Consider the following 15,222-nt stretch of genomic DNA (forward strand, 5'->3'; position numbering starts at 1 on the left):
AATACTGCGTTGGAGGTGAGACAGTTGTGGGTGGCGATGGGATGTGGGGAGGCTTTGCTGGTTCGTAGCCGTGCGTAGGAGGGGCAGGTGGTGGTAAAGAAGCATGGTAGCCCGATGGTGATGGCGGCGGCGATTGCTTCGGCGAGTATGACGGTCGTGGCGGGGGGTGGGATCTTGTGGAAGGCGATGATTCGTACTGCGGCGGCGGTGGCGATGCTCGCTTAAAGTAGCCTCGACTCTTGCCCCCGACCGGAGCCGGCGGCGGCGGTAGCTGCCGTCTCCTAGAAGCATACTTCGGCGGCCGCATAGGGGAAGGCGGCTTGGTGTAAGGGGACGGCACGGCGCCGCCACTCCAGCACTTCGACTTGCGGCAGTCGAAGGGATGCGAGGCCGCGGAGGAGCACTGCTTGGGAGAGCGCTGGTCCGGCAGGCCGGGGATGCAGTTCACCTTGCCGTCGAACGCCACCGCCCTCCCGGCGCGCCCGCAGGACGGCGGCTGGCCGGTGAAGAAGTTGTAAGAGTAGGTGAAGTTCTGGAGGCTGGGGAGGTCGCAGACGCCCGGGGGGATGCGCCCGGTGAGGCGGTTGTGCGCGACGTCCAGCTGCTCGGCGCTCTGCATGCCGGCAACGGACTCAGGCAGCGGGCCCTGGAGGCGGTTGAAGCTGACGTCGAAGACGGTTACGCGGCGGAGCAGCCCGACCTCGAGCGGGATGCAGCCGGTGAGGTTGTCATTGAGGAGGATGATCTCGTTAAGCGTGTTGGCCATGCCGCCGATGGAAGAGGGGATGCACCCGCCGAGGTCGTTATTGGCGAGGACAAGGACGGAGACGGGGGAAGAGCCCAGGGTGGCGGGGATACCGGCACGGAGGCGGTTGGAGTTGAGGAAGATGGCGTCGAGGGGCCGCTCAAAGAGCCCCGGAGGGATGGGCCCCTCGAAGTCGTTGAAGCGGAGGTCGAGGTAACGGAGGGCCGGCAGGTGGAGCACCACCTCGGGGAACTTGCCGACGAAGCGGTTGTTGCTGAGGTCCAGCTCAAATAGCAGGCGCAGGCGGCCGAAGGTGGGGGCCACGGTGCCGCAGAAGCGGTTGGAGTTGAGGTGGAGGAGGGCGAGGTCGGAGAGGAGACCGAGCTCCTTTGGGAGGTACCCGGCGAGGTCGGCGTGGTTGAGGTCGACGCCGGCGACGACGGTGAGGTAGGGATCGTCCGGGGAGGCGGCGCAATAGACGCCGAAGTAGGAGCACACGTCGGGGCCAACCCAGTTGCCCGTCAGGTTCTGCGGGTCGGAGAAGATGGCGGTGCGCTTCCACGTCTGCAGCGCAATGTAGGCGTCTCTCAGCCTCGAGTTCGCGAACTGGAAGCTCGGGTCCACCGCCAAGCTCACACCGCTGCCCTCCATGGCCTCGTCCTCTCCCTCATTCACCCCAAGCACAGCAACAGCAGCCGACAAGAGGAAGAAGACGAGGCAGGGAACGAAGAAGAAGAGCTTGATAGGGGCCATCTCATCTCCCCTCGCTAACCGAGCTCTGAGAGAAAGAAACCAAATCAAAAACAGCTGCCTGTGTGTGCGTTTGTGAGAGAGAGAGAGAGAGAGAGGGGCCAAATCACATGGATGACGGAAAGGACGAAGGTGAGAGACTACGTCGGGATGTCTGCCTTGCCTCTCTCTCTCTGCTCCTTGCTCACCTCCCCTATTAAATGCACTGCCGCGACTGTGACTTTTATCCTCTTGTATGAAGACTAGCGCTGTAACAGTAACACTGGGATTGGGACTCAAGTTGGACTTCGAGAGTTACCGGAGAGGGACACAGAAGGAAGAAGTGTAGGATCACCAACGTACAGCTGCCATGTCTTTTAGCTTCAGAAACCAGGAACAGCGAGACCACGGTCCAAGCAAGCTCATCCCTCCCCCGAGAGTTCCAGCTAAGGCTGGCCCTCGCCACCCTTCCATGTCTCTTCCCTCCCCTTCTTTATTGAGTCGGTGCCTGACACCTGCTGTTCCCGGGGGATCTCTCCATGGGTCGGATCCACCCAATCACCTCCTTTTTCCGTGTGTGAGGGATTCATTTCCCCCTCATAATTACTACACCAAAGCTCGTTTTAGGTCGCGTCTTCCTCCCTGGTCAAGCCATTTCTCTAAGCTGCCTTGCCGTCCACATGCTACATGCATGTGAAGCAATAAATTAAAGCGAGCCCGACAGGGGAGCAGAGTGAACCACTTTGTATTCTTCCACAGGTCACACCCACGGAGGGCACCGGAGGGAAAGGAGGGGTGAAAGAAGCTGCCGAGTGCAGTCTTCTCTCCCAATCGATGCCGAGTGCTGGCAGGGATTACTTGCTATCTCAGGGGAAGAAACGAATCCACGTTCTCTCCTCGGACGCAAAGGGAAGACGAAGTGATATTAAAGGCGCTTTTGCTTTGACCTCTGCTCTGCTCCGCGGCCGTCTCCAGCAAGCAATGGACAAAAGCAAGCAGCATCATTGAGGGTGAACGTGCAGCAGCAGCCCACATCAAAAGGGTCGAAGTGTGTTCATCGCATCACATGGCTGTTAATATTAATTCTCAGCAATCATTTCCTACCAAATCTTCGTATTAACACGCCGATTACATGGTTGCTTGCAGAACTTCACATCCATGGATTGCCTCCATGAATCTGTGTGACTCTGGAGATTGAGCTGCAAAAACCCACCAGAATCTATCAATTGCTCCAAGCAAACTACAGAGTTCCACAGTGCTGCTTCGATGTACACAAAAGTGGGACAGGACAACAGCTCACGAGACAACACGATGAGCCGAGAGTTATATGCCTTTATTATGTGCCGGGAAGATGGCTCTCCATGTATCTGTCATAGATAATGGCACATCCAAAGGGGACCTCTTTGCTCATCTACTCATCCGACCACTATTTGTTTTCTCTCAAACGTCAGGAATCTGTGCTGGGATTTGATCTGCTCCTGTAATAGTTTTAGATTGTCACTCAGCCTGATCATAATTGAATCTCTTCAGTGATCAGAAAACAGCTGGGTGAGCTGACTCGAACCGGATAAACGAAGAAGGTGATGTAAGAACAATCCAATGTAAAAAGAGAACAAGCTGTTCACTCCAAAGCAGAACCTGCTTTACATGTTTCCAGCTTTCACTCTACCTGCTTTCTTCACAAAGTCGTGATTGACAGCATATAAAAAGACCGGAGGAAAGAGTAAATGAAGTGCCAGTGATTTCTCTGCATCGATTCATTGAATACTATGTATGTATGTATATACATATAAACCATATGGAGCTTCAAGTAAGACTGAAGCATTGGCTATTTCAAATACTGATGTGAAAGGAGGAGAGAAGAAGCCAAAGACCAAATAAAAAGGCTGTCATAGTAACATCTGTGAGCTCTAGCTGTGCCAAATCAATCTTTTGAGTTCTACTTCAAAGGTGTCATCCTTTTTCCTGCACATGCCAACAAGAATTCATAGAGGATCACCCCCTCCTTGTACATATGCAAACAAAAGATGCCATGGACTACTCTAGAAAAAGAGATCCCCTTGAAAAATCTGTCAGAAAAGCTTATGTTTCAGCTTTAGATCCAAGATGAGGGTGAAACTTTTGAATTAATGACTGCCAACTTTTACCCTTCTTTTTCTCTTTGCTTTCTTTTCCTGTATTATAAGAAAATTTGCCCTGCAAATAGGGGAAAAGGAGATCTGCATTAAAGTAGGCATGAACCATGAAACTCCTAATGATAGTAGGAACAAGCAAAGATTTCTACAATCTATCCTTCTGTGTCTCTGAAATGGGCTGCTGAACAATAGATGAAACAGTAATTTGAATCAGACTCTGCAAATTTAATTCACATTCAGGAAAGTAAAAGGATTTTGGCCCACGTAAACAAAATGGAATTATGAACATTGAGCCCAAAACTACGACAACCAAGAAATTGGGCCGAGCAATTTCGGCCCACGTAAGTGATGCTTATAAGTTGGGTCAAGATTTCACTGCAGTGTGAAGTCAAAGCCACCGTCAAATCCAACCAAACATAGAAATCTATGGCTGTAGTGAAGAAGAAAGAGAAAAAATAATTTATTTTTGAATTATATAATATTATGTCTCATAAAATAATTCTGATAATTTAATTCTGTGGGAGCCACAAAATGCTTTCTGCATGTCGATATGCTTCCGAAATCTTGCACAATTAATTACTGTCACGACCTACCAAGAAATAGCAATCGTAATGTGGCCAACCAATTATGACTAATTAGCCCCTCTACTTTCACACTATCTACATGAAATTGTTCCCATTACATTGTTTTTCTTTAAATATCTAAAGAAGACGCACTTATTCAAAGTCAACTTTAAGACCTATTAATCGTTGAGTAATGCGATTGTGATCATAATCATACCAAAAAGTAAATTAATTAGAAATTTCTCTTGCAAAAAAAAACATATTTGATAAATCAAATCAGTGATTTTTGTATTTATCCTTTTAATTTTGAATTTATCGCATATTTGTACAAAAATATATCCGCTAATAATAATAATAATAATAATAATAATAATAATAATAATAATAATAATAATAATAATAATAATAATAAGAAAGGGGTAAATATGTAATTTTGGTATTTGTTTATATATATATATATATATATATATATATATATTATAAAGTATAAGTAAATACGCAGTATATATTGGTGTGAGTGGTACGAAATTTCAACGCCATCGAAATGTACGCGGAGTTGCTCGGACGCACGACCAAACCGCTGGTTGCGGGAGACCGTTAGCCTTCGCGTCGCCTTCAAACACAGGAAATGCCGCAGTTTAATGCAAGCGGTAGGGGGATACGAAAACGACGAAGCAGGCGAAGAAGGAAGCATTTCCCACCAAAGCAAAGGAGAAGAGAACGACCGCTTCCAAGATTCCACCTAGGGTCATCGCAACTCAAAGAATTGTACCCTCTCCCCTTCCCCCCCCCCCATCCCCCTTTGTCCCACCACCTGCTCTCTCTCCGCTCTTCTCTGCTTCGTCTTCTGACCGCCCGCGTCTGACTCCCTTCCTATGTTCTTCTCACTGCTCGCCTTTCTAACGTTCAACCTCGAGGAAACTTCCTTCTGCACTCTTGGTTTTCTCACAGAATTAGTCAACCTTAGGATCGGCACAAAAGAGAAGGCGATACGTTTTCATTTCGGAATCAAGGAAATGAGCGGGAAGCTGCGGGTCGGCTTCGATTCGCAAACGTCTTCGAAGGTTATCATCCACCATTTCCATTTTCTTTGTATACCGCTGTTGATGTTTTCGTTTTCTTGGGATGTACCTACTTTGCATTGATCTTCTGAATTTTCATGCCTTGAGGTGCGAATGGGTTAAAGCAATTTCGCTTCTTTCTTCTTCTTTGGCTTATTTCTTGTCTTCCTTATTTGAGTAGCCTCACTGGTTCATGAGGGAAGTCCTGCAACCCTTTGTGTTGAGGATGAGTTGAGGCTAAGAATTGGATTCTTTCCCAACTTTACACTAGGCATCAATCACCAAACATGTGTATCATTTAAGGTATCCAGCATTGGCTTTAGAATTTTCATTGTGGGTTTGATTTCTTGTGTGTTGCATGAATTACATATTGTTTTGTCTCCCTGCTAAAGACACTGCAATTGGAGTTTCTGCAGTAATTGGTGTTGTTTGCATTAAAGTCGATATTACTTAGCGCTATCTTCACTTAACAAGTGGGTGAAGGTATCTGATTCCACAGACTGGCTGGTCTAAAGAGCAGAATGAGAATAACTTATTGCTTGCTTACTTCCTTTAAAGGAGAGAAATTGGTATATGTTAGGCAATTAAGGTCATAAATGGATGAACACTATGAAGAAGGGATTCTGTACTTCAAAATTGTCACAAAAAACAGCTCATTGAATATTTAGGGGATGGATTGAATGAGATATCTAGAAAAGGGAAGCATGGTTCTTCGAGACATCATTTTTGAAGAGGCATTCAGATTGTTGTCTGTAACATCTATAGGAGCAGGTAGCTGACTTAACTGGTCATGGGCCTCTTGACTTTTGGGAAAAAGAAACAGGGCTTGTTGACATTTGATCATCAAATATCATTGCAGAGCAACCAAAACCATGAAAACATATATGAAGATTGAATTAGTAGTGCGTAACTCCATGATTTAGATAGCAAGGAAAGGTAAAGGTAAATTCGGTCTTCGAAGGTTGAATAAAAATGCTTTTATATGGAAGCTTAAAAAAATTCAATGAAGCGCAAAATGAATCCAATAGGCTTGTAGCACAAAAATTGTTGTGCAGAGTGGCAGAGCAAAAACATTAAGTTAGATCAGTGTTAGTAGGATGAGCTTTCAGGACTCGGATGACCATATAGAAACTATCATGTGGATGAGGTTCCATGAACCAGAAACAGGTCACAAGAACCTAAGAGTTTGGGGACAAGGAGATTACTCCAACAAGTGTGTCCTGCATAAGAGTAAGTATGCATGGATTGAAGTGCTATTGGATTGGAATTTTGATCTCGGATTCCATGTACAAATGACTACATTTTCCTTCTTATTCACCAAAAGCTGCCAAAGAAGAAGCTTCTTATGCATGTTCATCTTATGCCAATTTGCTCCCTTGTTTATCATGTCATTTATAAGTTGAGTCCGAGAAATTTACTGATGATAGTCCTCGAGTCCGAGATCTTCACTGATCATAGTCCATTATGTCTGCAGTGTCGTTGTTCCTCTTCATAATCAATCTTTCTTTACAGATGGACAAAATTGATGAAAAACCTCAACTGGGCATAGTTCACTCTCACTTTGAAGTGAGTTTTCTTATGCTTATTCCATAGAACCTCCTCCATACTGCCTTTTCTCCATGTCTATGATGAAATGTATATTGCAGTACTTCAACTGTAGATCAACAAAATTTTAACGTATCAACAAAAAAGGAAATTAACCCTGCATATATGATTTTATGAGCTTAAATTATTTAATTCATGAAAGTCTTTTGTTTGTTGCTTATGCTTATATGTTAATTGGTTCATCACACAGATGGGTTCTATGGATGGTAGATCAGACCATGAATTTGAAGATGAAAGCCTTGTTAGCCCCATGGAACTCACAAAAATGACTAATGGTCTGACTGGAATTCATCATGGTTCCTTCTCTGCTGTGGAACAACAGAAAAGTATCGACAACATCAATACCAGCTTGTTGAGGAGCTTAAAAGTAATACTGTTTACATCCAAGATAAATATATTGATGCCTTGTGGACCTTTAGCAGTCGTGATTCATCATTTGACTGAGGATCAAGTTAGTTGATTTTCTCTAAACCTTTTTTATTTCAGTTGTTGATGTTTTCTGTAGGAACATATATAAACAATTATTTTTTATTTATGATTTATCTTGTGGTAATATTTTTTTGGAATTTAGGGATGGGTGTTCTTTCTGAGCTTGCTGGGCATTATTCCATTGGCAGAGCGTTTAGGTTTTGCCACAGAGTACGATGCTTAGTATTCTATTATTAACGTGATAGATAAGCTATTATTTCCTCAATTCATTTATGCAGCATCATAAGTTAGCAATCTGATACAATTATGTTCTTGCCATGATGCAGGCAGCTAGCACTTTTCACAGGACCAACAGGTAGTATTTTGTTCCTTGCAGATTTAAGGCTCGCACTTTTGGTATTTTGGGACAGCAATAATCGAAGCCACTTGTAGTATTTAAACAACTAAAACATACATACTAAACAGTCCTGATAATTACTAGCTTTTTACTAAACTGCTTATCATTGGATTTCATTATTTGATGGACATCTCCATAAATTTTTAATTTGTTGTCTTTGATTTTAATGAAAGTTGGTCAAACATAATTAATCAATTTAATGAGCTGCATAAAGTAAAACTAGATCAAGCTACTTCCTAGTCAAACTGACCATCCATCCGGTGATCCTACTCGACGAATTGGTTAGTTACGATGACTGAGACCTAATTCTCTGCTGGCCATTATAGTTCTCATCTAGTGAAATGGTATTTAGCTTCCTTAAGAATACATGAGAGCCAGCATCTCTTTGCTTGCATCATAACGAGTTTTAAGCATAAATTTAGTTATGGTTCTTTTGAAGCACTCAATACTGGATGACCATCTACACAAGGATTGCCATTTCATGGAAAAATAGGATGTCAATAGTTTTTTGGCATGGTACAATTTTTGTGGCATGCTGGTTGGCACATATTTGTACCGGCGAGCGCAACCTAAAAATTGGCCTAATTATATATGGCCATCTTGGCACAATTCGGGATGATACCTTCCAAGTCCATTCTGGCACGGTAAGATCTGAAAGTCCCAATATGTATCAATCAACATGATAGTGAACTGTTGTATGCTAAATCTATCTTCTGGCATTTGTTCAATGTTGTAAGAGTTTATTATGCACAATCCAAGGAAACAAGCTTGGAACTTTGCAGCTCAGGTAATCCAAATTCAAGAGTACTCGATGATGCTAATGTGATCAAATTTTCCTAATGTAACTAAAAAAGGATTAAATCTGAGAGTTTTTGTCTTCAATGTCATTTATCTAGAACAAATTACGCCTGCCATTACTCAAACCAGAGGGGCAGAAAATGGCCTGTTCTGTGCAAGGATAAATATTTTGCACATTTCAATAACTGTTAGTAATAGTTTCTGCTTTTGCATATATGCAGCCCCTTGTTACATGCTCACCCGGATGATGAAGAGTTTTGTTCTAACACTAGCAAATACACACATGCAGTGGGAGGCCTTCTGAATGCTACTTTTGGAAATGCAACAGAGATGATAATATCGGTCCATGCACTAAAAGGTGGAATGATACGGGTCGTTCAACAGTCGCTACTAGGATCCATATTGTCAAATATGCTGCTGGTTCTTGGTTGCGCATTCTTCTGCGGAGGGATTGTTTTTATGAAGAAGGACCAAGTCTTCGATAAGGTACTGTTATTTGATTACGGGACTGTGCTGTTTAATTATGAAGGTCACAGTGATTGTTACTACTCTGTGGCAGGCAGCTGCTGTAGTGAACTCTGGCTTGCTTCTGATGGCAGTGATGGGCTTGCTCTTCCCTGCTGTTCTCCATTACACACACTCTGAAGTACATTACGGCAAATCAGAATTAGCCCTTTCAAGGTTTAGCAGCTGCATAATGCTTGTGGCATATGCCTTTTACCTTGTTTTCCAGCTAAAAGGTCATAATGAATCCTACGAGCGGGTCAATGAGGTTAGTTCTTCATCCAGTTTTCGCAATATCCTTCCGTTCTTCTTGATTTTTTTCTTGGCATTTCATCCTGATAACTATGGTGGTTTTAGATTGATACAAGTGTATTCTCTATGATACAGTTTGTTTCTTTGGCATATAGCTGCTGCTTCTGGAAAAAACTTAAACCTTTTTATTTTTCTCAAATTGAGTTTTTTCTCTGCTAAATCTGATCTATAATGATCTCCAACATAAGATTTTAGGATACCATTGGTGAACATTATATAGGATCAGAGATTTTTTTTCCTAAAAAGGTCACATGTTTTTCTTTTATAATTTGGAAACTCAATTGTGCAGAAATGATCTCCAGTTGATGCTAACTCTGGATAAAATTATGCTACATTTTGATGAATTGCTGTTTTGTTCAGTTATTTTTTCGACATTTATTTCCTGGTTTTATTTGATCTTCCATCTTCAGTTGTGCATTCTTACACAACATGGCATTTTTCATTCTTCGGTTCTAAAATTAAATTTAACTGAAGGAAGGAGGTCAAAATGAAGGGGGTACAGATGATGAAGAAGTTCCTGAGATTTCCAAATGGGAAGCCATCATTTGGCTTGCAATTTTGACTGGTTGGATCTCAGTGCTCTCCGACTACTTGGTTGATGCCATACAGGTTTGTATTTTGCTTTTCTACTCCTTAATTCTTTTGCTGAAGTTTGATTTTAGAGTGTCACTGTGTAAATTAGTACAATAAGTGCACTGCATGTTCCAAGAAAATTATACATGATCTTCTTGGTCATGTAGCTTTGTACTTCCTTCAAATGTAAATGACTTCACCTTTTATTTGCACATTATATTTGTTAAAATAAGTCAAAATTTCAAGAAAAATCTGGCAAGAGTCTCACCTAATAGACCAGGAAATGTAGATTGCATTCTTTCTACTGTTTCATTACCTCTTCTCACCATTGTTTAATGACCTGTTGTCACTGCATCCATGATTCCTCTCACAGGGTGCTTCAGCCGCATGGAACATTCCTATTGCTTTCATAAGCGTCATTTTGCTGCCGATCGTGGGGAACGCAGCTGAGCATGCGAGTGCAATCATGTTTGCCATGAAGGACAAGCTCGTAAGGCTCCACATCCCTTAAATCTTCGAAGTTGTACTGCTTGATCATCTTGAGGAAGCTTCTCTATCATCTTTTCTCCAGGACATTTCTCTAGGAGTTGCTATTGGGTCATCAACACAGATATCCATGTTTGGGGTATGCCCAGTAATCATCATCTTTACTCACCATGGACAGCCCAACATATTGTTTTCAGCAGGGTCCTTACGAACAATCTATCTCATGCTATTCCATTGCATGTATTCACCATGCAGATCCCTTTCTGTGTGGTGGTAGGGTGGATATTGGGACGACCAATGGACCTAAATTTCCAACTTTTTGAGACAGCATCACTCTTCATTACAGTATTAGTTGTGGCCTTCATGTTGCAGGTAAGCTTCTGGTTGTACTACAAATGTTAAGAAAAGTAGATTAATCTGTTTCCAGATGGCCTTTCGAAAGCAATCGCAGCAAAATCTCTGGACTATACTAAGATCCAGTAGAATCTAATCATCATTCTTGCTATTTATGATGTGATCACAAGTTGATATGATGGTTTTTGTTCCAGGAGGGTACTTCTAACTACTTCAAAGGTTTAATGCTCGTTCTTTGCTACCTAATAGTAGCTGCCAGCTTCTTTGTACATGTTGACCCTTCTCCAGTCCGTGAGTTCCTCACATCAGTTGCTAGCTTACCATATGCATCAACCAGAAATCAAAATCTATCACACACCGACCGAAAACATTTGATTACTGCTTTTGCTTCAAGCATTCAACACTGCAAATGTATATACTCCTTTGGTCATTCAACACACCTAAACGGCCGAATGGGAATAATTTTTTTGCAGAAGACAAGAAACCCTGAAGATAGCAGGCGGGCATTGTTTCGGATGTGGAACGCAAAAGCTGGTTGCGAGGCATCGACTGTTGCTTTGGGTTCGCAGTTTCAGCAGAGGAGCAGTGATTCCAGTGGATGACGATTTCTTTAGTGTAGAGGAGCTGATCTTTAGTTCCATCGGAGGGCTAAAGATTTAGACATGTATAAAAGGAAAAAATTATACATATATATCTGCAAAAGGTTTTATGCTGACAAGCCATTTAACAAATGGATCTGTTCAACTCTCAGTCTCAAACATAATATCATATCGTCTATTTTTCTGAAAAGGAGTTGAAACGAGTAAGAAACAGTACCCGATACATACCCAAGTACGTCTCTGCACCACTCGAGTTCTTCTGGCAGCCTCTGATGCTGAAATGTTTGAAAACAGGAAAAGCATCAGAGCAACAATCAGAAAATAATTTGTAGCCAAAGAAGGATCGATCTGTAACTTTTTTGACCACGAAAGTTGGATAGAAAACAAAATATCACTGTACAACGATGACAAAGCTCTGTGAAATGACAAGAGAGTAGACACAAATACGCTCAAAAGAGTTTGAAGAAGCTTCATATCACGAGTCGGATGATCCCACTGATCATAGTACATGACATAATGAATCTTGATCGGCGCGAGCACAATCTCTGTTTTCGTTTGTCGACTTACGAAATCCACGAGCACAAATCTAAAGAAAAGCAAATAAAAAGGTAACATAGTGATTAGACAAATAAAGGTTTCAAACTGGGAAGATCGCACAAAACATACCGACACTCCAAGAGCATGTAACGGCATTTAGATTCAATTGTCATAAAAGTCATGGGCAATTAGATTCAATAGTTATAAAGTCGTGGGTGATTAGATTCAATCGATAACATAATCTTGTACAAACAAGAGGCTTGAGCCACAACAATCCCAGATGAACCAAATTGCACCAAAACAAGGGCTCTTCTTCTACCGATCCTTCAGCTCTTGTTCGAAGTCCATTAGTTTCTCACGGATAGGTATCAAAAATGTCCTCAGATCCTTGCATATCTGCATTTTATCTTTGGCTGCCAAATCCTTTTCCTCACTGAGACTCACCTCTACCTGCACGAGCAGACATCATTATGAAATGCTACACTGCAACATTGCTCTGATTTTGTCAGACCATGAATTAATAACAGTTAAGTAAACGCTGCCTAAATCTGTGAATTAGATGATATTCTAGATGGTAGTGATAGGGCATGTACCTGCAGATCCTCAAGTTCACCAAATGAGAACTCAGGGATATCTAAGTGACCTTTGATCTTCTTGTTCTCATTTTGAATCAACCATTCACCTGCTCCACAACTCGATGAGCTTATACCACAAGGCAAAAGAAACAGATCTGGAGTCACCAAGACAAAAGAAGTACTCTACCTTTGAACTTCAAAGTTAATTCGTAGGTATAACCAACTCTCTTCTTATTTCGCACTGTCACAAGAAAAGCCTGCTTGACACAGTCAATAACATAATGCTATGTTAGTAGCTTTTAAGGCATTAGGTGCTTAAGTAATAAAGATAATCAATAAATAAGATAATCAATAAATACTTCAAGATTAAGAAGCAAGAGCATAGAAACCAAGTTCTGCTTGGCCATTTGATACATTATTAAACCAGCTAACCAGATGTCAAAGAAAAACACAGAATGGCACAATATGTTGTGCATTTGCACACAAAGAGAACAGGTAAACAGCCTTAATCATTTCACTCACTATCCTAAAAAGGACAGATTTGAGTTTCATTATTTAATGAGCCAGCATTATTTTTCTTAAATTGAATCAAACCAAACAATGATAATTTTTAAATATATCTGTGATGATTTCTCAATGATTCATCAACTCTTAGTCTGTGAGATACACATGTCAGGGACACAGAGGAACATATACTACATCAGATATTCAATGACATGAGGAAATATTATCAGTCAGTTCAGGCTATCTTGTATAATCTATAGTTGTTTAAGAATTCTGTTGGAGTCATATGTCTGGTGTCTTTCCAGCAAAGGTGTTTCTTGACATTTCATTTATAGAACCATATGATGCCACAAAATATTATTTATAGAAATAAGAGGATCAGGTGCGGGCACATATTCAAGCAAAGAAAGCATAACGGAGAATGCTGATTATCCCATATTTAAGGATATCTAGACCATAAAAGTAGAGCATAGAAACCTAAAACTCAGGAAGAGCTCAAGATCTAAACAGGAGTTCCAGATAGAGTTCCTTTTGGGCCTAATGGCCACAGAATGATTAATCTTACATGTGCTAACTCCATACATAAGGCTTCACACATAGAAAGTAGAACTGTGATAAACAACAACCAAACTGAAATTATGGATTAAATGGTCTTATACTTACATCGCCTGAACATTTGGACACATCATTGATATATGCTTTACCATTAGAGAATTCCAATGAGTCCATCGACTTGAGCAACTCCTGAAATTCAAGATCAAATCCATCTTCATTTTATCAAACAACAAGAGAATAAGGTATTTCAATAGATTCACGCCAACGTACATACTCTTCATCTATGAATTTTGAAGGTTTCGTACCTTTATTCTGTTACTTGCCCATGAATTAAGGTTTCTCTCCTCCCAGGTTCCAGCCTGCAAATTTATCCAAATAATCAAGGCACGCATGAAAAAAGAAACAATACAAAAAAAAAAAATCTTATCTCACAGAGTTTGTGAGCATGCTTTTAGTTTAAATGAGAAGCATCTTAAACTGTCAGCTGATAAAAACAATACCGAGGAAAAATACAATATTTCATAGGATGAAGGCGACCCAACACATTCTCCCACTGTGACCAACCATATCTTACCAAGCAAGATAAGTAAAACATAAGAGATCTAAAATACATATTGTTAGACATATGACATCGACAAATCTATAAATAAATATATCAAAAGGCTTCACTAAATGGAGGGTTAAAACAGTGTATTAATAACCACTAGATTACCTCGATAGACATTGTATTGACCAGAGTTTTGCACACTAGATTTCTTTTTTTTCAGATATATTAATAACCACCTGTAAGTGTGACTGATGACTACAGTAAAAATGAGAATCTATGTTGCTCAATCTTAACGCCATGCTTATTGCTCAAATGTAGGAATATAAGATTACAGCTTAACACGGTGCAAATTTAACATACTGGTACGTATATATGATTCTAAATTAAAATATCTAAAAATATATGTTCCTTACAATTTAAATAATTCTAAATATGCTTATTTTAAATGCGAAAAAGTAATTCCATTTTACTTTCTCTTCTATTTTTATTTTATCTCTTATTTTCTCATCTTTTTCTTTCCTTTTCTTCTTACTTCATATTTTCTGGTCTTTTCTTATCCTTTTTCTGTGCACAATAGAGTAGGTATCGCCATAAGTTCTAAAAAATAGTTCACAGTTAAGCTTGTCTGCTCAAACTTTCAAATGACATAAAAATTAATACTGCTTACAGACGAGCTTCATGTCATGCACACAATCCATCCTTGTCTTATTTTAAAACTAGCGTCAAACCATTAACCCCACGTTACATCACATACCAAAATTAGAACAAAAAAGAAACAAAGAGAAAGCGATGGGGAAGGGACCTGATTCCAGACGGATCCCAGGGTGTTGGGCTGAGGCTGCTTGGAGATGTCATCGGCGGAGAGCTTGCGGGGCACCGGAAGGGGGGCAGCGTCCTCCCGCGTCTCCCTCACCCAGTAGGTGTAGGACGCCTGCTTCTCGGCCACCCCGCCGCCCTCCATACGTAAATCGCCGCTACCCTACCGGATTCGAGGAATCGAAGGCCCGGCGAGAAGATAAGAACCGATCGACGCAAAGAGAAGAAGGAGAACAACGAGATCGGATCGCAAGGACGACCGAGGCGGCTCTCCGACGAGTTTGGGGAAGCGAAGACCCTGGAAGAGACAGGCGAGGATCGTTATAGGCAGGCGCTTGTCTAAATCGGGGACGACTCTTAGCTCCGCATCGGCTAAACCGGGAGGGTTCTCGAAGCTT

The 15,222-nt window shown here is 41.6% G+C and overlaps 3 protein-coding genes across 5 annotated transcripts; 1 reads left to right on the forward strand and 2 right to left on the reverse strand.

Annotated features, from left to right (window-relative positions):
• Nucleotides 1-4: 4 nt before the first annotated feature.
• Nucleotides 5-1,832, reverse strand: LOC135666109 (leucine-rich repeat extensin-like protein 2; the record flags this gene model as incomplete). The annotated part of the gene is made up of 2 exons (XM_065177649.1): nt 1,606-1,832; nt 5-1,523 (listed from the first exon to the last, which is right to left on the reverse strand). A coding segment is annotated over exon 2 (1,494 nt), but the record flags the coding sequence as incomplete, so codon positions are not given.
• A 2,931-nt stretch (nt 1,833-4,763) lies between these two features.
• On the forward strand, nt 4,764-11,460 carry LOC135585934 (vacuolar cation/proton exchanger 3-like). Of its 3 annotated transcripts, none has more exons than XM_018823489.2 (12): nt 4,764-5,236; nt 7,029-7,289; nt 7,410-7,477; nt 7,594-7,622; nt 8,752-8,948; nt 9,022-9,234; nt 9,753-9,887; nt 10,225-10,341; nt 10,423-10,476; nt 10,593-10,709; nt 10,886-10,982; nt 11,165-11,452. In XM_018823489.2, exons 1-12 carry the CDS (start codon nt 5,048-5,050, stop codon nt 11,179-11,181), a joined length of 1,494 nt encoding a protein of 497 aa, XP_018679034.2. In that variant the 5' UTR covers nt 4,764-5,047; the 3' UTR covers nt 11,182-11,452. The 3 variants fall into 3 exon arrangements, with proteins under 3 accessions (XP_018679034.2, XP_065033674.1, XP_065033675.1); XM_065177603.1 differs by adding an exon at nt 6,708-6,799 and having other exon boundaries at nt 5,114-5,236; nt 10,886-11,460; XM_065177602.1 differs by having other exon boundaries at nt 4,771-5,236; nt 10,886-11,460.
• A 509-nt stretch (nt 11,461-11,969) lies between these two features.
• Nucleotides 11,970-15,208, reverse strand: LOC135666083 (uncharacterized). The gene is made up of 6 exons (XM_065177610.1): nt 14,811-15,208; nt 13,767-13,820; nt 13,570-13,650; nt 12,590-12,659; nt 12,421-12,509; nt 11,970-12,277 (listed from the first exon to the last, which is right to left on the reverse strand). Exons 1-6 carry the CDS (start codon nt 14,967-14,969, stop codon nt 12,143-12,145), a joined length of 588 nt encoding a protein of 195 aa, XP_065033682.1. The 5' UTR covers nt 14,970-15,208; the 3' UTR covers nt 11,970-12,142.
• Between the last annotated feature and the right edge of the window lie 14 nt (nt 15,209-15,222).

This window comes from Musa acuminata, unplaced genomic scaffold, assembly GCF_036884655.1.
Source record: "Musa acuminata AAA Group cultivar baxijiao unplaced genomic scaffold, Cavendish_Baxijiao_AAA HiC_scaffold_1072, whole genome shotgun sequence".
NCBI classification, from domain to species: Eukaryota; Viridiplantae; Streptophyta; class Magnoliopsida; order Zingiberales; family Musaceae; genus Musa; species Musa acuminata.

What these genes read in the sequence shown, in the direction of transcription:
- LOC135585934 (XM_065177602.1), top strand. Translation starts at nt 5,048, where the DNA reads ATGTTCTTCTCACTGCTCGCCTTTCTAACGTTCAACCTCGAGGAAACT. An exon ending in ATCATTTGACTGAGGATCAA is followed by an intron (nt 7,290 to 7,409) that starts GTTAGTTGATTT and finishes TTTGGAATTTAG; the next exon opens with GGATGGGTGTTCTTTCTGAG. An exon ending in CCTACGAGCGGGTCAATGAG is followed by an intron (nt 9,235 to 9,752) that starts GTTAGTTCTTCA and finishes ATTTAACTGAAG; the next exon opens with GAAGGAGGTCAAAATGAAGG.
- LOC135666083 (XM_065177610.1), bottom strand. Translation starts at nt 14,969, where the DNA reads ATGGAGGGCGGCGGGGTGGCCGAGAAGCAGGCGTCCTACACCTACTGG. An exon ending in TGTCCAAATGTTCAGGCGAT is followed by an intron (nt 12,660 to 13,569) that starts GTAAGTATAAGA and finishes TGTGTCAAGCAG; the next exon opens with GCTTTTCTTGTGACAGTGCG. An exon ending in GTGAACTTGAGGATCTGCAG is followed by an intron (nt 12,278 to 12,420) that starts GTACATGCCCTA and finishes CTGCTCGTGCAG; the next exon opens with GTAGAGGTGAGTCTCAGTGA.